Consider the following 22,453-nt stretch of genomic DNA (forward strand, 5'->3'; position numbering starts at 1 on the left):
TACAGAAGTCATTTTTGATATGAATAAAAACTTATTCTATAAACTAGATCTATTGTATCTATTATTTTTATTATTATAAGTAGAAATATAATATTTCATTTTTACAATGTAAAGTTACCAGCAAGGAATCAAACAAAATTTCCGAGAATTCATGATTGGCAACGTGATTCCGGCTACTTTTGATCAGTTACGATGCGTGACTTTGGATGACTAATTTCATTTTTTGTTTGCTAGACTTAGTATATTACATCGTTGGCTAGACTATATAAATTATTTTTCACAAATAGAAAGTCTTTAATTTTCTTCTTCTTTTTTTACTGAAAGAAGTCTGTAGCAATAAGTCCATTTGAGCTAATAATAGTAAAGGGTAGAAATTTTTGTGTTGTATTTCGTTAAATATTTGTGAATATTTGTGTTGTATTCCTCAAATCGTTTATAAGGCCATTAAACACAAATTTGGCCAATTTCAGAATAGCAAAAGACCAGTATTCTTCATTTTTCTTAACCTGCAAAATTAAACTGTCAACAAGTTGTTTTGAAAAGTTATTTTTGTTTTTGCAAAAACATTTACAGCAGAGTTAAGAAGTGTAATTATAAGATGTTTGAAAGTGGAACAAGTTTTGGTGATGTAAGTATAAAATAGAGTACTTTTAAGCCTTTTGTGAATACGCTAATGAATATTTACAGGATGATTTAGAACTGGAGACATCATTTACACCAATTTTTAGTAGTACACAAAATAAATTAAATGAAAAGCGTAAAAATGAAATCCTTGCAGAAGAAAATTCTAAGAAAATTAAAACATACCACAACACATCAGCTTTATTTATTAAAAATCCAATATTGGAAAAGGTAACCAAAGAAAATTCATTTTCACCTAATAAAGTTGTAAAAAGAATGTTTCCTGGTCCAGCTGGACTTTTGCCTGATGATATAGGGAAGAAAACCATGATAACTTCTCATAGTTCAAATGATGATTCTGAGGTAAATAATTTATATAATTTATGTCAAAAGAAACTTTTGTTTCTAACAGGTCCATGGACTTTTTATACATTCCATAACAACAGTTTAAACATACATAGTACATCTTGTGTGTAAGCAGTGGGTCATTTTTAAATCACAAATTCTCATATACTAACATTTAACTTAATTACCGTTCCGAAGCTATTTTTATTTATATTTCTAGTCTAATCTCTCTGAAAATGTACACCTTCAACTAGTACTTTTATATCTTTATTTTATGTTTAATTTTTAAAGTACACTTTTATATTCATGAGCAAAATCTATTTAATTTTCTAAAAAGATTTTTCATTATTATAGGTTTCATATATTCAATACAATTCTCTTTCTGGTATTTTCCATTTTTTTGTCCTTTTCACTAGCTTTTTTAACAGTTTTCATGATTTATTACCACAATAGGATAACTGTTTCATTTAGTTTTTCTAAACATTTTCTAGTTACATAAAATAAACTCTAGTTACATAGATAGTAATCTTGCAAACTGTTTTGTATTATTGCCTTATATAAGAAAGAGTGATAATTTAATTTTGGCTACGGATTCTGGAAGTCCTAATTTCACCTGTTAAAATTTATTTGTTTATATAAGTAGTACAGTAAAAACTCTGTTAACAGAAATAATTGGGTGGAGGGGTATTTGGATAACAAGAATTTCGGTTAAAAATAACACTGTTTTTTGTATTCTTCTTGGATAAAATTACAATTACATAGTATTCTTGGTCTAAGTTGGTATTAAAAAATACTATGAGGTGATTTCATATATCTCTTCATCGTTTCATTTGCAGAATGTCACGAGTTTTTGCCTCATTCAATTGTTTGATGAAACGTAAAGCAATCTGAAAAGGACAAAACTTTATGCAATGACAACAAAAATTAAGAACCTAGTCGTGTCCCTAACTAATTAGGCCCACTGTATAAAATAATTACTTCTAAGGCATTGAAAATCTCATTGGCAGTCTCGTTCTGCCTGTTGTCTGTTGGGTCGTCATCTTCGTCGTCTGATACGCTCAGGTTGTCTGGATTAAGAACCATATCAATGATGTCCTGGTCGATGATCCTTCTTGGTTGATTTCGCCACATCCTGGCAAATTTTTTAATAAACGTTCAATTTCTTCTGTAATTTCTTCAACATTTTCTTCTTCAGGATCGTCAATCAAAATCCTATCAAAAAGTTTGTTCCAGCATTTATCCAAAGTTGAAGATTTGATCTTGGCCCATGACTTATCACACCAATAAATAACATGTTTCATTGTTAAAGATTTGAGAATTTCGGGAACACTTTTGGATTCATTCGTCTCCTGTAATACTCCCTGGTCTAACGGCTGAATTAAGCTTGTTACATTCGGTGGCATAAATCTGACAATTATGTCACCATTTTGTAGATTTTGAGGGTGAGTTGGCGCATTGTCAACAAGCAACATTGCTTTGATGGGAAGATTTTTTGATTTTAACAAGGATTTTACACTTGGGATGAATTCATTTTCGAACCATTCTAAAAATAAAGTGGTAGACATCCATGAGCTTTTTCGGCTTCTATAAGAATCTGGAAGTGCTTTTTCAGAAAAATCTTTTAGAGCTCTTGGTTTTTTTGATTTCCCATCACACATAGGCCTCAATCAGTGAGTTCCTGCTGCATTGCTACAAAATAGAACTGTTATTTGTTCTTTATTCATTTTTAGGCCTGATGCACTGTGTTTATGTTTTGATGCAAGTGATTTTTTGGGCAGCATTTTGAAATATAATTCGGTCTCATCTGCATTGTAAATTTAATCTTTAGTGTAGTTAAATAACAATAGTCCAATAACTCATCCATTTCAGTTTTAAAAATGTTTACTCCATCGTGGTCAGCAGATAGCTTTTCTCCACATAAATGAACTTGATGAATAGCATACCTATTTTTCCATTTGTCTAGCCAACCTGAACTTGCCTTAAATCCTTCACCTTCATCGCCCATCATCCCAGTTAACTTTTTTGCCTTCTCTTGAATTATTGGTCCAGATAATGCTATTCATTTGGATCTTTGTTGTGTGAACCACAAATAGACAGCTTCATTTAAATCATCATCATTCGGAAACTGTTAAAACACCAACCCCAAAATCTGCTGCAACTGTCCATAATATCCATTTTGAAGCCTTCAGATAGCCTCTAATTTCTGTTCAATCGCAATCACAACATGTTTCCGTTTGTTTGACATTTTCACACAACAGGTGATTTAATGAAATTAAAATACATATAAAAAAATAAAATAATATGCACAAACAAATACGTCACCCTGCGGCACCAAAGAACAGACTTAAGAATGAGATACAGTCACCTGCACGAAATGTGTCATAACAGGGAGTCATCGATAACGAGAAATAAACAAACAGCAGTGCTCAGGCGATTTGCGCTGTCAAAGCGTTTTTAATATTTTATTTTAACATACTACATAGTACATATTATACAAACATATTAAATAACTACAGTAATAAAAAACATTGTGTTGAGTATTTAATTGCATTCTTTAGTTGTGTGAAAGCAACCTTGACGATGTTGACAAATGAATGGAATTGTTTACGTTTTGCTATCAAAATTTACTTTTTATTGACGAAATTATTGAAACTCTCAGCCTAAACGATGTTTCGGTTAAAAAGGTTTCGATTAAGAGAGGTTTTACTGTACTATGAAGAATAGAATACTATTATGGTCAAAATTATAATATATTTAACATATTCCAAAAACCTTTTAGGAGTTTTTCTTCTGTTCTCAAAGATCAGTATCAACTTTTACAGAGGGCCCATGGAAACTAATGACAGAAGATTTCTCTAGTAGCAATGATGAGCAGCTTTATAATAAGTTTACTATTAGTTGGATAAAAAAAAAGTATTGTCAGAAACGAGTTTTAGACAATTATAAAGCCCCATTTTTAGCTGCTATTATTCAAAATTTAGAAATTGTTGATGGTAAAATTCCATCAGTACACATAACTTTAAAGGATACTACAGGTAAGTAAAAAAAAGTTTCATACATTTACCACAAAATGAATTGCATAATTTTTAAAACAGAAAAGTTTAAATGAAAATATCAATTAAAGTAGTTCATTTTGGTATATTTGTTACAATAGTCAAAGTAAACATTTTTTTGTCTGCAGTGTTCTGTCTACAAGTAAAAAATTAGTAATTTAATATGAGAACAAGAAGTTAAAATCTCAGCCTTACTTATAGATTTAAATAACAACAATGTGCTTCTGAAGTTGTGAGAATTAACCAATTCATCTGTTCTAGAATTTAAGAGTTATTGGTTAAAAAGAAATATAAGAGATGTCACACACATTGATATAATAAATGTACAAATAATAAAAGTACACATGAACGCTTTGGGTTGAAGACTTGCATAATCATATATGCCCTTAAAATTACCAACCTAAATAAAGGAAGAATTTTGATGAAAGAAGAGTTATCAACAAAACAGGAAATGACTGAGAGAAAATACTGCTAGGTGATTTTAATAGCTGGATTGGTAAAAAGATTATATGAAACCTTATTGAAAGCTTGTGCAGTAACTTTTGTGGACATTTGATTAATTTGTTTTGTTCACTACTCCATGTATCTGGTTGATTGTGGTATGCTTCCTTCTGAAGCCTAATTAGTATTCAGAAACTTCTGAACTTCAGAATTTCACTAGAAATTAGGCACTTTTCTTCAGTTATATGATTCAGTTAAGTTATAAGCAGTTTTTCTAACATATTCTTAAGGATTCGTACCAGACTAATAAGTTTGTATGAAATTACTTAATTTCGAGGTTTTCCAAGAAAGTATAAGCTGGGGAACTTTTCACTGGGCAAAGAAGATCTTATTATAGTCTTAGTATTGCATTGAATATTACTATTATTAGTACAATTAATTTTCTTGAACATTACTGAATGAGTTGGCTTTTATCAGGACAAATTTGGGACCTTATTTGAATTTAAATTACTTGTGATTGCTGGATCTCTTGATCTTGAACTGTTTTGGTGTTTGGGACATTTCATATGGAACTTCAAAAATTTCTTTTTCACATCAGTCCCTGCTCAAGATTATTCACTTTTTTTTAGTCTTCTATTATAAACTTGAGACACTGTAGCCAATTAGCTTATTGTATATCTTGATACCTATTCCATAATTTTGGAACCCAGTACCAGGTTGTATAGATGTAGGGGATGAGTACCATAAATTTTTGGAGTCAGGTAGCGTTAGTCTTTGTAGGGTCCAAAAAGTGTTTGCTGCCTAAAATCTAGTACTTTACAGTCTCGTAGGAGTTGGTTAATTGTTTCAAGTTTTTCTAATACAGAGCTTACAGCTTGAGTCTGCATGAAATAGCCCTATTATATGCAGGTGTTCATTGATTGGCCCATATCCAGTAGGGAAGCCGGTTACGATTCTGAACTGATGTTTGCTTGTTTTCTATAGTACATCATCCGCATTAGAACATGTCTGTCCAATATGTGATTGACCAGGTATATTTTCCCAGTAAGAGTTATATTCTCCATAAGGAAATTGAATTCCTGTGGTTGGCTGTATACCATAAATCACAAAAATTTTTATTTAAAAAATTCATTTCTAAAAGGTATATTAGTATAAAACTTATGACGACAGAAATGGATTATCTGAGACGAAGCTGCGGTAGATCGAAACTGGAGAGAGTTATAAACGAACAAATAAGAAACGAAATGAAAATGGAGAGAAATATCAATGATGACATAGAAAGAAAACAATTAATCTGGTTCGGACATGTTAAAAGAATGCCAGAGTACAGATGGCCTAGGAGAGTACTGGAATGGATCCCTCCTGAAAGAAGAAAGAGAGGACGACCACGGAGAAGTTGGCGCAACGATATTGATGAAGCAATGGCGGCAAGAGACTTAGAGGATGCATATGACAGAAAAAGATGGAAATTGGGGGCGGAGAAGCGGCGACAGCCGTAATAAATCCGTTATTATATATATATATATATATATATATATATATATATATATATATATATATATATATATATATATATATTAGTATAAAAAACTGTATCAGGCTACATCACAGAACATTTTCGGAATAACTATTCCATCATCAGTGCTATCTGGATTTACATGTTAAGAGCCACTAAATATAGGGTAAAAACACTTTAAATGTAGTTGGATTAATTTTAGATTACTCAAAGATGTAATCTAAATCCGTATGAAGTTGTCTGTCTCCCATCGGACGCATCCCCAGGACCGGCGGGTAGGTGGGAAATAAAATACAACCCGCGAACTAAAACAGACTCTGGTATGGTAACCCTAACAGAAGAATCCCTGGGCCTACGAGTCTGGGGGTTGGGGGTAGGGCTAACGACCCTATCCTGAAAAAAAAAGCATTGTTACGAGAACTGAAAAAACACGCCGGACGGACCATATGTAGACGATCTGGCAAACAGAAAAAGGATACTTGATTTGGATCATGGAACGTGAGAACATTGTACTCTGCTGGAGCGATGAGATGCCTCTTAGATACTCTTAACAAATATAATAAGGACATAACAGCTATACAGGAGGTACGGTGGAAAATGACCAGTACTATCCAGAAGAATTTGTATACAATATACTATAGCTGCCATCAAATGTTACATATCTTTAATGTAGGCTTTGTAGTTAGCAAAAATGTTAGTAATCTAATAATAGTTTTTAACGCTATAGATTGTAGAATATGTGTTTTACGAATACGTGAAACATTCTTTAACTACAGTCTCATAAATGCACATGTTCCCACCGAGGATAAAAAGACAGAAAAAGAAGAATGCTATGAGAAATTAGAAAAAACAAAGACAATGTCACAATAACGACGTTAAGTTTATTGACCCCACAAACTATTAATACAGGTATGACACGAACGCGCTTTACCAGAAGATTAGAATATTGGAATTATATGCCCTATACACAAAAAAGGAAACGTGCTTACTGTTCCAACTTTAAAGGGATTTCCCTTCTTAATATGGCATACAAAATTTTGTCCCTGGTACTTAACAAACGATTGGCACAGTGTACTGACAATATAATAAGATCATACCAAAGAGGCTTTTTGAAAAACAGATCTACCATTGATAACATATCATCCATTAGACAAATAGAAAAAACGAGGGAGTACGACTTACATCTTCGTAGATTTTAAGGCAGCGTACGATAATGTTGACACATTCCAATTATATTCGGCTGTGCTCGAATTTGGAATACGAAAAGGATTGGTAGAATTAATTAAAATGACAATAAGAAAAGTTGAATGTAAAGTGCGAGTATAAGGGGATCTTTCAGAACCATTTACAACTAACAAAGGACTGCGGAATAAACTTAACGGGAACGATAATATATACCCGTAGTATACAAATAATGGCATATGCTGATTATATCGTGATCCTTGGAAGAACCCAAAATGAAGCAGTTGAAGCTTCCACACGTATTAAAAACGCCGCAGAAAATATCGGACTTTTTAACTTAATATACTTAATTATACTTAAGCGGATATACTTAATTATACTTTCCAGGATATACTTAGTTATACCTCTCTCGTTCAAGATCTAGAGATACAATATGGCCAGCAGTATCTAAAGCAGGTTTTCCAAAGTTAGCTGAAAGTTCGATATCAAAAACATGACGAAAACCTGCAAGAATTGGAGGCGGATATTAAGAGATTATTGCATTTGGCATACCGTCAGGCACCAAAAGATTTTCTGCAACAAATTAGTGTACAGGCATTCATAGATGGACTACAGGATGTTGAAATGCAACAGGCTCTCCGATTACAACATGACAAAACGCTAAATTGAGTGCTAATCTCAGCCCAGAAATATGAAGCGGCGAAAAGTATTTCCAGATATTGCCCCAAATTCAAAGAAATAAGATTTCGAGAAAACGAGGAAGCTACTACTGAAGATACCCCACAACCTATTTTATTCCAAATTTTAAGCATTCTGCAAAATCTTCAACAAAAATGTCAAAATGAAAACCGAAGATATTTTAATTGCGGATGTGGGGTATTAACAAACAAATGTACTATTACAAATTAATAGTACTTAATTAACAGAACTATTCCTTCGATAACTCTGGCGAGAAAAATGGACTTTTCCTCATTGGTGCAAATAATTATTAAAATTTAAATGGTTGCAATAAACAATCAAAGACACTTTATAGGTTTAGGTAAAACTAGGTAAAAACTTACCGCTGGGTCTAATTACCAGGGTTTGCACTACAAAACAACGAAAGTAATCAATTCACTATGCGTGCATGGATTCACGTGCCGGGTTGCGTCTTTTCTTTTCAACGACTGGTGCTCTTCTCTCGATATGTATTTCCGAGCCCTCAGCGGTACTATTAGGATCGGATGAATACAGGGGAGGAAAAATGTAATGATTAATTTATACAACCATATTTGAATTTAAACATTCTCCCCCCTTTAAAGACCATAAGGTCTTTAAAAAACAAAACGAATTCTAAATACTATCATTACTTAAACAACTAAAACGATAATTAATACAAACAATTCCTATACAAATCTTAAACAAATATTCAAAACTTAAACTAACATAAAAAAATTAAAATTAAAATGGTGGTTTCATCGTGATTGTATTGATAAAAGCCGACCAAAACAAAATCAGTAAAAAGGCTGACCATCTAATGTTCATCTATCGGCAAGGGACAGATTCGAACAAGAGGCCGTTTTAAGGTTCCGGTGATCGTACGCACGGTAGCCACTCGCGAAGGCGCATCAGCTGCATTATTTCGAGATTCGATATAATGCCAAGAATAATTTTGACTATGGGACTGGATATACGAAATGCGATTTGCGACGAAAGTTTTGGATCTCGAGTGGGAGCTTTTAATCCAGTGCAATACGATGTGAGAATCTAACCAAGCATACACATTTTGAAATATTATATGCTTCCACGACTCTAACACAAACGACATAAGTTTTACCAAATGAGCTAACAATTCTAATCGAGGTATAGTAATCTGTTTTATAGGAGCTACTTTCGATTTGGCACACAGTAAATTAACTTGAACTAGGTTACGAGTATCAATACTACGAATATAAACGACACAAGCATATCCCTTTTCACTAGCATCGGCAAATCCATGAAGCTCCAAGATGGGACATGAGGAAATATTCAAAAAACGAGGAATTTTGAACTGTGAAATAAATGATAGTTCGCTCTTGTATTGCTCCCATACACGAATTATTTCCGAAGGAGGGCGATCATCCCATTTAAGACCGGTTGCCCAAAGTTGTTGGATTAAATGTTTAATAAAAAAGTTAATAGGTGTTAAGTAACCACAAGGATCATAAATTCGAGCTAATTCGGACAAAAACGATCTTTTGGTACAAGGGACGTCTTGCAATTTGAATGAAAATTGAAAGACGTCGGACTGTGCAATCCACTTCAAACCAAGGATTTTTAATGAAGGACCATTTGCTTCTGGATCAAAATTAATGGAGTGAGGATTAATATGGGATTCAGGAAACTGCGACAACAATTTGGGTTCATTCGAACACCATTTCCGTAACTCAAAGCCTCCTAACTTTAACAAAGCGACTAATTCGTCAACTAAAGTTTGTGCTTCTTCGAGAGTCGAAGCACCAAAAACAAAATCATCAATATACGAAGCATGACGAATAAGCGAGACGGCTTTAGGAAAACGAGAGCCTTCGTCTAATGCTAATTGTTGGAGAGTTCTTAAAGCGAGATACGGCGAAGATACTATTCCAAAAGTAACGGTTAATAAACGATATTCCTGAATTTCCTCAGCGCTAGAAAATCTCCATAACACGCGTTGATAATCCGTGTGTTCAGGAGCGACTAAAATATTACGATACATCTGACGAATGTCCGCACACAGCGCAAAACGATTAAGTCTAAAATTCAACAACAGCGAGACTATGTTCTGTTGCAGCTTAGGACTGACCAGTAAATAGTCGTTTAAAGATTTACCGCGACTGGGACTTTTCTGAGACGCATTATATACAACTCGAATTTTACTTGAAACACTATCTGGTTTCACAACGCAATGATGTGGAATATAATACTTTCCCCTTTTCTTTTCGGCATTAGAGACTAACTGCATATGACCTAAATCAAGATACTCCTGCATATGAAAAGAATATTCTTTTTTCAAACTTGGTTGACGAGATAAGCGTCGTTCTAATGATAGCAATCTATTTAAAGCAATATCATAGCTATCTTGCAAACAAGGCGGCGATTCACGAAAAGGCAAAGATACAACATATTTACCCGAGACGTCCCGATTATGCGTTTCCAGATAAATGTTCTCACACAGAACGTCTTCTGGTTCTGAAACTGGCTTTTCCGGTACGTTTTCCAGTTCCCAAAATTTCGTTAACGAAGAATTTAGTGGGTCTTCAATATTTGAAAGACAAACAAGCGAAGTCGACGAAAGGTTAGGTGTGCTAGTAGGTCCTAACAAAATATAACCAAAAACGGTATTTAGGGCATCTGGTTGTCCCGCTTTACCTTCAATTTTACCTTCTAACAACACCTTCGAAAATATGCTACAACCAATTAACAAATCTATAGATTGACTACAGTTAAATTCGGGATCGGCTAACTTCAAATTTTTAATATAATTCCACGTCGATATGTCAATTTTGGTGCTCGGCAAATCCGAGCAAACCCGATCTGTAATAATAGCCTCCAAGTGAAACACCGGTGACTCCTGATGACGAGGTTGGATAGAAAAACTTATTTGACCTTGATTCAGTTTCGTTTGCATCGAATTGAGTCCGTTAACTTCAAATGAACAAGGAGTTTTAGGCCAACCTAATCTACTGGCATCTTTACGACTAATGAACGAACTCATTGAACCTGAATCTAGCAGACATCTCAAGGGCTGTTTACACCCCTTACTATCAATCGCGTGAACTAAAACGGTACCGAGCAAAATTTCCTTTTTTGTCTCGTTTTTCTTCCCTATAAAACTAGCAGCACAATGTGATATTTCAGGCGAATTTTGTTCGACTCCCGATGCCCCTGGATTATTAGTATTTTCTATGGACGACTGACTATTGGAACGATTTCTATCAAAGTGCAACAAACTATTATGAAGGTGACTATTACATTTACTACATTTAAAGGCCTTTGGACACGACTTGACAGAATGATTAGCCTGATTAAGACACCTAAAACACGAGGAAGATTCTTTACAAAATTGGTATCTTTCTTTTGGAGATTTTTTCAAAAACAACGAGCAATGGTTAAGAAAATGACTTTGTTTACATAAAGCACAACATATTGACGACGAATTTGTAACAAAGGATGAACTACTATTATGCCTTGACTCATTGGAATGTTTATAATTACACTTTGGCTCCGTATAAGTTGGAGCCCTCGACGATTTCTTAGATTCACTTAAGCTACTATTCAAATTATCGTAAGCAATGTACTGAGTTTCAATAAACTCTACCAATTTTTGAAATGACGGGATTTTATTCGATTTATTTTCTAACTCAAATAACTTTACTGAATCCGCGTCTAATTTCGGCAAAAGTAAATTAAACATAATAAAATCCCAATGTTCTGTCGGAAGACCTAATGTTTTCAATGCGGCTAAATTTTCTAAAAACGTATCTACTAATTTAGCCAGATTTTTCGAATTAACTACCGATATTTTCTGTACGCCTAAGATCGCATCCCAATGCGCGGTCGCACAACGACGAACATTTGTGTAGCGTTTAACAATTAGATCGTAAGCAATTTGATAATTATCGCTATTTATTGACAAATTACGAATCAAACTAAGTGGAGTCCCTTCTAAACATCCTTTCAAATACTTAAACTTTTCTACGTCTGCTAGGCCTGCGTTATTATGTACAACCGAATTATATAAGTCTAAAAACGAACTAAACTCCTTAAAATCACCCTTAAATTTAGGCAGCTCTATTTTAGGCAAGCGAATATTAGATTGTGGAACTACTACTGATCTAAACGGTTCTGGAGTTTCAAATTGTGGCTCAAATAATTCCGCACTAAATAGTTTTATTTTATAAAATTGTTCCAAAAATAATTCCCGAACATTTTCTTCAACCCTCGTATCCGCGTCTGGTACAGAAAGAATATTACTAATAATATTAGTGTGATGTTTTAAGAACTCTTCGCGAATCGAATCTAAATCCTCTAGTCTAATTTTAAATAAAGGGCGAATAGAAACGTCTGAAAGGGCCTTAAAACCTAAATCGAAAATTAACTGAATATCATTTAAAGCAGTTTTTCTTAAAAATTTGAGCTTCCTATTCTTTTCTCCAAGTTTTTCCATTTTAAATTTTTAACAAGTTCCAATAATATTACACAAACGAAAGTGTACAAAAATGTGGTCTAAAACCCCGAAATTACCGATTTGTAATTCGATACTTTATTAAAACGACGATAATCCCCTTTTAAAAAGTCCCATATGGTCGACTTTACAAAAAGGTCATAAATTATTCTCGAGCCACGACAAGAGAGGCAAACTTAAGATAAGAACCCTCAAAACGATAAAAAATACGACATTCGACGAAACCAACCATTAAAATTTAAATAAAACAAAATATTTTTTCAACAAATGAGTTCAAATCCGGCTAGATAGGCCAATGTGGGGTATTAACAAACAAATGTACTATTACAAATTAATAGTACTTAATTAACAGAACTATTCCTTCGATAACTCTGGCGAGAAAAATGGACTTTTCCTCATTGGTGCAAATAATTATTAAAATTTAAATGGTTGCAATAAACAATCAAAGACACTTTATAGGTTTAGGTAAAACTAGGTAAAAACTTACCGCTGGGTCTAATTACCAGGGTTTGCACTACAAAACAACGAACGAAATCAATTCACTATGCGTGCATGGATTCACGTGCCGGGTTGCGTCTTTTCTTTTCAACGACTGGTGCTCTTCTCTCGATATGTATTTCCAAGCCCTCAGCGGTACTATTAGGATCGGATGAATACAGGGGAGGAAAAATGTAATGATTAATTTATACAACCATATTTGAATTTAAACAGCGGAAGAATAGGAAATTTAAAAATAAAGTGATAAGGTGGAATGCTCGAATAAATGAATTTTAATCAAATAAAAGGCAGATATCGAGTACAGTTTGTTATTAAATCTTGCCCAAGTACTTTCGCTCCCAGATGATCTTCAGGAGCATCTGAAATAAGCCAAGAAACGTTTTTTCAACTGAAGAAAAATTAATTAATTTCGAAAAAACTCGAAGTTGATGGTTGTTAAAATTGTTTATGTAATATAACGTTTTAGACTTACTTTGTCAAAATTAGGCTATCCAACAATAATATGGTAAATTTCATAAATATTAACTGACACATTTACACAACACGAGACAAAGGACAAACAGTTTAAAAATTATTATAAAATTCGAAGAAGCTACATATTGGGTGACATCAGGAGAGAGAATGGCTCCTGGTCTTAACGGAAAAATTTATTTGAAAAATAATTGCAGAAGCCGATCCTAGGCAGGAAAAGACGAATCAAAGAATGAGGCCAGAAGGTCGCCTACATCGACGTCGAGAAGCCCGCCACAGAGTCACACTAGAAATAATAGTAGATATAGGTGTCTTAGAAATAGATATCTCACCGATGTCACCAATATTACACTTATTTTTAATCACTGTAACAATATGTATTAATATATAATGTGAAGGTATTAGTAGTTTTTTTACATATCAAATTGTTTTAGGTACCATCGATGGTGTAATACTTCACAGATTCTATAAAGACCAATCAAAATATTTTACCACAGGCTCAGTAGTGGTTCTAAAACAGTTTGGTGTTTTAAACTCCAACGAGGGACACTGCATTACCATAACTTCAAAAAATGTGCTTGTTATTTACCATATACGAGATCCAAATAAGAAAGATGCTGATAATACAGAGATAAAAGAGCCTTTTGAAAAAGTCGTACTGCAACATTATAATATTGAAGATATTTGGAAAGAAGCAAATTCAAATATCGCCAAAGTATCAAAACATAATAAAACTCTTTTAAAAAATATAAATAACACACCTTATGGTAAGAATAACAGTATTAGCAATTTTAACAATACTTCGAGAGGTAGGAATATTTCTTCTCAAAACAATGCCTCACTATCAAATCTAAGGCTTAATAATCAGCAGTCCAGCTGTAGCAACTTTTTGTTGCCAAAGATAAATCATATATCTACATATAACCAAAATGTGAATAACATACCAGAACATTTCAATTTAGAGAAAGGCATAGTTCAAAACGAATCTAAGAAAAAGTTTGATTTTAAAAAAGTTGCCATTGATATAAGCACAACTAAACCGACTGATGCCGAAAATGTAGTGATAAGTTGTAGTGAGATGTCCGTTACAGCCGATAAAAAGGATAGTGAAATATGGAAATCCGTATTGGAAGATGTTGATTCTGAGTCACTGTTTGGTGATTTTTAACTTTTTGTTTAATTATTATGTAAATATTTGTATGGAGGCAAATTTATATACATTGTTATCGTTTTATTTTGCTTGTTATTGTTTATACACAATAAGCACACTTACATTTTTGTATGTTAAAATATCAAAGAAAAAACAAACAATTTACAGGATAAATAAAACAAACAATTTATACTATGCAATAAATAAAACTGTTGTAGTCAATAAAAGGAATAGACCTGAAGACTAAAATCAGACTTTACAAAGAGACAGAATAGACAAAAGAAGAAATAGAAGACGAAAAAGCTGGCAAACTAGAAGAAAAAAACTGTGAACAAAAATAAATAACAGTTTGGAAAAATTAAATGTTTGGCGAAGGATTGTAAAGGATGCAGAAAGTAGATTAACCCTTTCAGGACGGTACCCATTTTCCATTGCAGTGCCACACAGACGGCAGATTTTAGCGTGCCTTGTGGACGGATGGCACATATATCAGTCAGAATAAAAAAATTAAGGAATTGTTTAATAAATATTTATTCAGTAGACATACAATTTTTTTTTTGAAAGAATATTTTATACATGTCTTTTTTTGAACAACTTTGAAAAAAACAGTTTTCTCAAAATTTATTGGTTGAAGAACACATTTTTTTTAAAAAAGTTTCTTTAGTATATTTCTCGAAGCATGGAACCATACTGTACTGTACTGTATTACAGTACACTACAGTAAAGGGTTACAGTACAGCGGATCATCTTCTTACAGTTAGAACGCTAATAGAAAAAGCCAATAAATATCACTTGGACTTATTACAATTTATACAATATATAATATACATTGGCTTCGTTGATTATGAAAAGGCATTCGACTTCATAGAACTTTGGGCAATAGAGAGAGCTATGAACAACTGCAGGATAGACTCCCGATATAGAATGCCCATACTTAATATTTACAAGAAAGCTACAATGAAAATACAAATAGATGCGAAAACCAAAGCTATACCAATCAACAGAGGAGTTCGCCAGGGAGATGTTATCTCACAAAAGCTATTCACACTTGGACTGGAAGACGTGTTCAAAGACATTAACTGGGCAGATAAAGGAATAAATGTTAATGGAAGGAAACTGAGTCATTTGAGATACGCCGATGACATTGTAATATTCGCTACAAGTTTCGAAGAACTACAGACCATAATGACGCAACTATTTCAAGCTTCGCAAAAAGTAGGCCTTAAGATGAACTTGGAAAAAACAAAAATAATGACATATACACCGAACATTAGAGAAATAACGTTGAACGAGATACATTTAGAAACAGTAAGCGAATCTACCTGGGACAGATAATGAAAGTGAAAGTTAACAAAGAAAATCAAACTGCCGAAATTACCAGAAGAATAAGGTTAGCATGGGCAGGATTTGGAAAGCTGAGTTGGATCTTGAAAAGTACTAAAATAGAACAATATTTGAAAACCAGAATTTACGATCAGTGTATCCTCCCTATACTCACGTATGGTTCACAGACGTGGACACTCACCAAGTCCAATATGGATAAAATAGTAAAGGCACAAAGAGCGATGGAAAGATTAATGCTTGGGGTGAGACTTATAGACAAAAAAACAAACAAATGGATTAGAAGCAAAACCAATAATAGAGTTATAAAGGTAGGCCAGAAAAACGATCAAACTGCAATAATAAATCAATGCATAATTCCTCATAATTGTAATGTCCGGAAAAATCAGTGCAATAACAGAGCTAAGAGTATTAAACATGTCCGTCATCATCAGTTGACCACTGAAAGCACATCGGAGAATTTACGCTAGAAAGCAAAGTACAACAAATAAGGCTGAAACAGAAAGGGGCCACAATGGTGACAAAAAGAGTGAATGTACTGCAGAGACTGGTAAACAGGATAAAACAAATAAAAATATGAATAAGTGCCACAGAAAGAAGAAAAATAAGAAAAGTGAAACAATTTTAGTTGGAACGTAGAATATAAGAACATTAGAACTACAAAACCTTATTGCTCAAATAAAAATTACAGAAAAAAATATTTTAGCATTGCAAGAAATGAGATGGAAGAACGCAGAATACCGAAAATATCTAATATGTCACGGTAATTCACGAGGTGGACAAGGGGGATGGGTTTCATAATAAGTGAAAGATACAGGTACGCGGTAAAAAGTTTTACTAACATTAACGAAAGGATAGCTATTCTGAAAATGAACGTTCTTTGAAGCAGAAGAAAAGGAAAATTTGTATGCCAGATTAGACCAATAAGTGTCAAAGATAAACAATTATAGAAAATAATTTTAGGATATTTAAACACAAAAATAGGAAGAGAGGAATTATATATGGGAACAAGAGGTATACATATCTCGCATGAAATAAGTAACGACAACGGGCAAAGAATTATAGATTTCGCAGTAGACAAAAAAATGGTGATAAGTAGTACAAAATTTCCACAAAGAAACATGGGTTTCTCCAGACATGAAAACAAGAAATCAGATCGACCACGTCTTAATAGAAGCAAGACATGCTTCAGACATTTCCGATTTGAGAAGACACAGAGTGGCAAATAACAATTCCGATCTGCACCTTGTTGTAATTAAATATAAACAAAAAAGTAAAGCCAAGGAAACGAGAAAGATGAAAACAGATCAAATATGTTTCAGATATATTGGCCTCTAATGATGAAAAACGAGCAAGATATGAAACGAAAATAGAAAACGAAATTGAACAATGTAATAAAGTAAATGAAAATCAGATCAGAAACATCGAAGATAAGTGGAGTGTTTTAAAAGAAGCAGTTATGACAACTGCAAAAGAAGTAGTGGGGGAAACCGAAGAACCTAGCTAAAAAAGATGGTATGACAAAGTCTGAGGGAGGCTAATGTAACAAAAAAATCAAGCTAGGTTTAAAATGCAAATCAACAGTGCAGAAGAAACCAAAGAGGAATATATTGCAAGTAGACGACAATTAATAAAAGATCTAATATTTAGAAAGAGAAAACAAAATAAAAAAAAGATTGAAAGGCTAGAAGACTATGAAGAGAAAAATGATATAAAACAGTTTTATAAGGAAATAAAATTTGGGAAAAAAAAAGGTTTCCAACCAAGAACAAAATTAGGCAAAGACAAAAATGGTGAGCTAATAGCAGACGAAAAAGCAGTGCCAAAAGGGTGGAGAGAATATTTCGAAATATTGTTAAATAAACCAAATCCACGTTACGAAATAGAAGAGCTAACTAAGATTGGTCGGATAGGCTGATGCAGACCAATATGCACCAACAGAAGACAAAATAAAAGATGTAATAAAAAAAAAAATAACAAGGCCCCAGGATGCGATACAATAACCGTAGAAATGTTAAAATATGAAGAACATAATTACAGAGTGAAATATCAAAGTTAATACTAGATATATGGAATACAGAAATAATGCCGGAAAATGGAAAATAGCAGTGGTATGCCCCATACATAAGAAGCAGATAATTTAGACTGCAATAATCAAATAATAATAATTTAGCCTTTAATAATAATCAAATATAATAATTATATTTGAATACCGAGGTGCTATGTTTTTTCGACTTTATTTTATGGAATGGAATCCTGGACCTTGAATGAGACATCAATGAAAAAACTGGAATCATTCGAGCTGTCTGTGTATAGAAGAATTCTGAAAATATCGTGGACAGAACACGTCACAAACAAAGAGGTTCTGAGAAGGATGAATAAAGAAATAGAAATTTTAAATATAATTAAAACAAGAAAATTGGAATATCTCGGACATATTACACGTGGAGAGAAATACACATTGCTCCAACTGATTGTGCAGGGAAAGATCCAAGGAAAGAGAAGCATAGGGAGGCGTAGAATGTCATAGCTGCGCAACCTAAGAGAGTGGTACGGATGTAAATCAAATGAACTTTTCAGAGCAGCCGTCTCAAAAGTCCGAATAGCTATGATGATTGCCGACCTCCGCTGCGGAGATGGCACTTGAAGAAGAAGAAGAATCACCAGGGAATATCACTACTAAACGTTGGATACAAAATATTTAGCAAAATATTAGAAGGAAGGCTAGACAATATAATGGAACAAACAACAAGGATTATCAAGGAGGATTCAGAAAAGTAGATCAACTATAGACCAAATATTTACATAAGGCAACCGCTGGAAAAATTCTACAAACGGAATACCGAACTGTATCATCTTTTTGTAGATTTCAAACAAGCGTATGACTCAATAGTTTGAGAGGAATTATATAACGCAATGCGAGAGTTAAATATGCCAAAAAACAAATCAGATTAGTAAAACTATACCTAACCAACACCAAAGCAAAAGTAAGAATCCAGAAGCAACTGTCCGATAAATTTATTATCAACCAAGGTCTAACACAAAGAGATGTGTTGGACCTTCCAACAAAAGCTGGGCATTAAAACACCTAGAAAAGATGTATACATATTGTAAAGAAGCGGTACATAATATGGATCTAGAAGTTAATGTTTCAACGACAAAGTACATGAAAACAACTCGGGAAAAAGTACAAATGAAAGGCAATCATATATTATTAAGCAGGCAACAATTTGAAAGAGTAGAGAAATATTTAGGGTCAATAGTTACAGAAGTAATGAGGTATCAGCGAGAATTTAACTTGGAAACAAATGCTTCTACAACCTACAGAATATTATAAAGTCAAAATTAGTATCTATTAACTCAAAAATAAAAATATATACAAAAGTTATGAAACCCGTAGTAACGTATGCATCGGAAACATGGATTTTGACTAGTGAACAAGAAGAAAAACTTCTTGGATGGGAAAAATTTAAGGGAAATATATGGACATATAAAGGAGAATGGGGAATTGCGTATAAGAATGAACCACGAAATAAATAAAATATTTAATAGACCAACTATCACAAAAGAAATACGAAGTAAACGATTGAGTTGGTTGGGACACGTAGAAAGGATGGATGATAAGACAAATACAAAAACAGTACTTAAAAAAGAATTAAAGATTATGCCCAGAAAGAAGAAGAGAGAAAGAGATGGATTGATGGTATTAACCAGGATTTAAAAGAATTAGGAATACGAGAATAGGAAAAAACAAGTAAAGGAAAGAAAAACATGGTCTATAGTGACTTATAGGCTATAGTGACTTACTCTATAGGAAAAAGTATAGTGAAGAAAGCAAAATATACGTGATACTGAAATGATCTGCTCAAAGAAGACAAACTAGAAAGTAACGATTTTGGATATTTGGATATATTGGATATATTTGGATAAAACGCTGGACTTTTTGAGAAGCTACGCGCGTGTGTGGCTGGCCTCTACACCATGTAAAACTTTAGAGCCTAGAAACCCCAACGGGCGACCATGGCCCTCCATGAGCTGTCAGTGGTCACAGATGATGATGATAATGATAGTAAAGGTTGTTATTAAAAAAAAAACATATTTTTTTTTCTTTTGAAATAGGGATGCGACATCGGTAAAAAACATCGATGTTGAGCATCGATGGCAACATCGAACCTGAACATCGATAGTAACGATATATCGAAAAGAAAACATCGATGTTATAGAAACATCGATGTTTTTACAAATGTTAAATGCGAAAATAATAAATTCAATATGTATTATATAAACATGATTTAATTGCTGAAAACCATATACGTATATATTAACATAGACCGAGTATACCGTCCGCGCGTACTGACGACAAGATCTCTCGCGGTTGTTCGATCTGTCCCCCTCTAGCATATTGCAACTCTTTACTATCTCTCTTTCTCATCAAAAGAGACGCTGCTGTAATTACTTGATGTAACAACGAACAATAAAAAAAGATGGTGTCGTCATTTAGCTCTACAGACTGCGAGTCTATGTTAATATATATGTATATGTGAAAAACGTGGTGTAACTGTGCAACTTTAACCTAATATTAAAGAATTAAACATTATCTCTCGATAGATATCTTAAACACAAACAAATTATCAGACAAAAAAACAAGTAAGTAATATATTAAAATTATAAGTCCCAATAATGCTTATCAATATTTTGTAAAAATAACAGTTTTGATAGCAGCTTTCTTTATATCCTGTTTCGTTTCTGGGAGTTACCAGCCAGTGAAAGCAGTAATCTATACTTAAATGATGTTCGATGTTTTCATTTGACATCGATGTTACCACTACGTAGGGACATTGGTCAAATCATCGAATATGTTCGAGGAATAACAATTAGAAAAGTAATCAGAAGAGCTGAAGAAATAATGCTAATCACAGCAAAACACAATATGATCCAGAAAACAACACAGCACAACAGTGCCTGGATACATTAAAACAAAAACTTTTACGTTTACTCAGGCCGCCTAAGGATATACAAAATCAGTAACAAACGAAAATCCGACAATATGCTTTTTGGGAATGCCGAGAAGGCGTTCTTTTGGAAACTCAATTCTACTGCAGAAAGTGCCAATAAATCGTAACCAAGCCAAGAAGAAATTTATGAGTTTTGGGGAAATCAGCTTTTTACATCAGCTGCTCGAGATGTGTTCGAAAATTTTTGGGAGATACTTCAGCGTACCAAGTCACCTAGGGCTCGATAACACGGAAAGAGTCCCACCAGAGCTTAATCCTTTTCGATGCAAAACACCTGACATGGTGTAAATCTGTTTTGCATATCGAAAAGATGTTTTACTAAAATTTTATCATCTTCACTAAAAACAGGCTTAAAACTGCCCCGTGAGGGCCCCTGAATGAAACCGTTGCCAACCTTTACTAATTTTAAGCGTCGTATCAAGCAAGTTTTTGGAATCTTAAATTTTTTCTCATGCCATCCTGAACAGCGATGGTAGCCTCATTTGCTGAGCTTTGTTCCATTTGGACAAAGCCTTTTTTTGTAATTCCGCATCTGAAAAGATATCATACACTAAGCAATTTTGTTAAATGTACAGGGTCATATAGGACCAGCTGTCTTATATGTCCTAACGTAGGTGGTCCGCATTGCCCCGTTTCACGCGAAAAACATTATTAAGCAAAACCTCACAAAAAGTTGTGTACGTGCACACATTTAACAGTAGCGGGATTTTGCATACTGTGTTTTCTAATAAAATATCATAAAACTGTAGTAAAAATTAGAAAACTTTCACTGTTTCCTGTTTCCACTTGTGTGGAAAAATTCCAGTCACAAGTGGCTGATGAAGCGACATGCAAATGGGTTTACTCAAAGTATAAACACATCTTTTGAGAAAATGAGAAGGGATCTTATCAGGGACCTAACTGAAGTTATTTTAAACTTTGAATACCTGAGAATTCCTCTGCAAGATTGATTATATTATAGACAGGAATGTTACAGGAAATTAACATGTTCTAATCTCATCCTGTCTCCATACAAGCACACACACACGCACACACATATCTTTGTGATCACATGTAATACAATTTAATAAAAAACACATTTAGTTAAAAAATTATTTATTCACAAAAATGAAAGTTACAATTTTGGTGAGAGCGTTTTTGTCAGTTTAAGATTTGGCGAGAGCGCAAGTATTTATCTTTTTAAACTTTATTAATTAGATGTCGTCACTAAAGTTAGTGTATTACTATTGCATAGCTAACTGGAACTGGGATGTATTGATATGTAATGTTAAACCATTTTCCAAGTGTAAAAAGTTTCAAAAAATAAATATTATTTATAAATAAATACTAAGCCTCGTATTTGAAATTATTTATATTCTAATTTCACAGAATATTTAAGACATAAAAATTTAATAACTTAGTCGTGACATCTATACATCTATGACTAAACTAGTACCTACATTAATTTTTTTAAGTGTTGTAAGTTTAGACATAACTCACTAGATGTCATCCAAATGTAGCATATATAACTGGTTGCCTATTTATTTGTATTCATTGCAACAAAATTTAGAAATCAGTTCATTAAATAAATATAACTAAAACGAAATCATACTTTATTAAACAAAATTTTAAGTTTTTTGAAGTCCATATAATAAT

The 22,453-nt window shown here is 33.3% G+C and overlaps 1 protein-coding gene across 1 annotated transcript; it reads left to right on the forward strand.

Moving 5' to 3' along the window:
• Positions 1–476: 476 nt before the first annotated feature.
• On the forward strand, positions 477–15,011 carry LOC140433311 (uncharacterized). The gene is made up of 4 exons (XM_072521340.1): positions 477–628; positions 688–984; positions 3,746–4,001; positions 13,747–15,011. The coding sequence occupies exons 1-4, from the start codon at positions 599–601 to the stop codon at positions 14,478–14,480; spliced, it is 1,317 nt and encodes a 438-aa protein (XP_072377441.1). The 5' UTR covers positions 477–598; the 3' UTR covers positions 14,481–15,011.
• Positions 15,012–22,453: the final 7,442 nt, after the last annotated feature.

The sequence above is a fragment of the Diabrotica undecimpunctata genome, chromosome 2 (genome assembly GCF_040954645.1).
Source record: "Diabrotica undecimpunctata isolate CICGRU chromosome 2, icDiaUnde3, whole genome shotgun sequence".
NCBI classification, from domain to species: domain Eukaryota; kingdom Metazoa; phylum Arthropoda; class Insecta; order Coleoptera; family Chrysomelidae; genus Diabrotica; species Diabrotica undecimpunctata.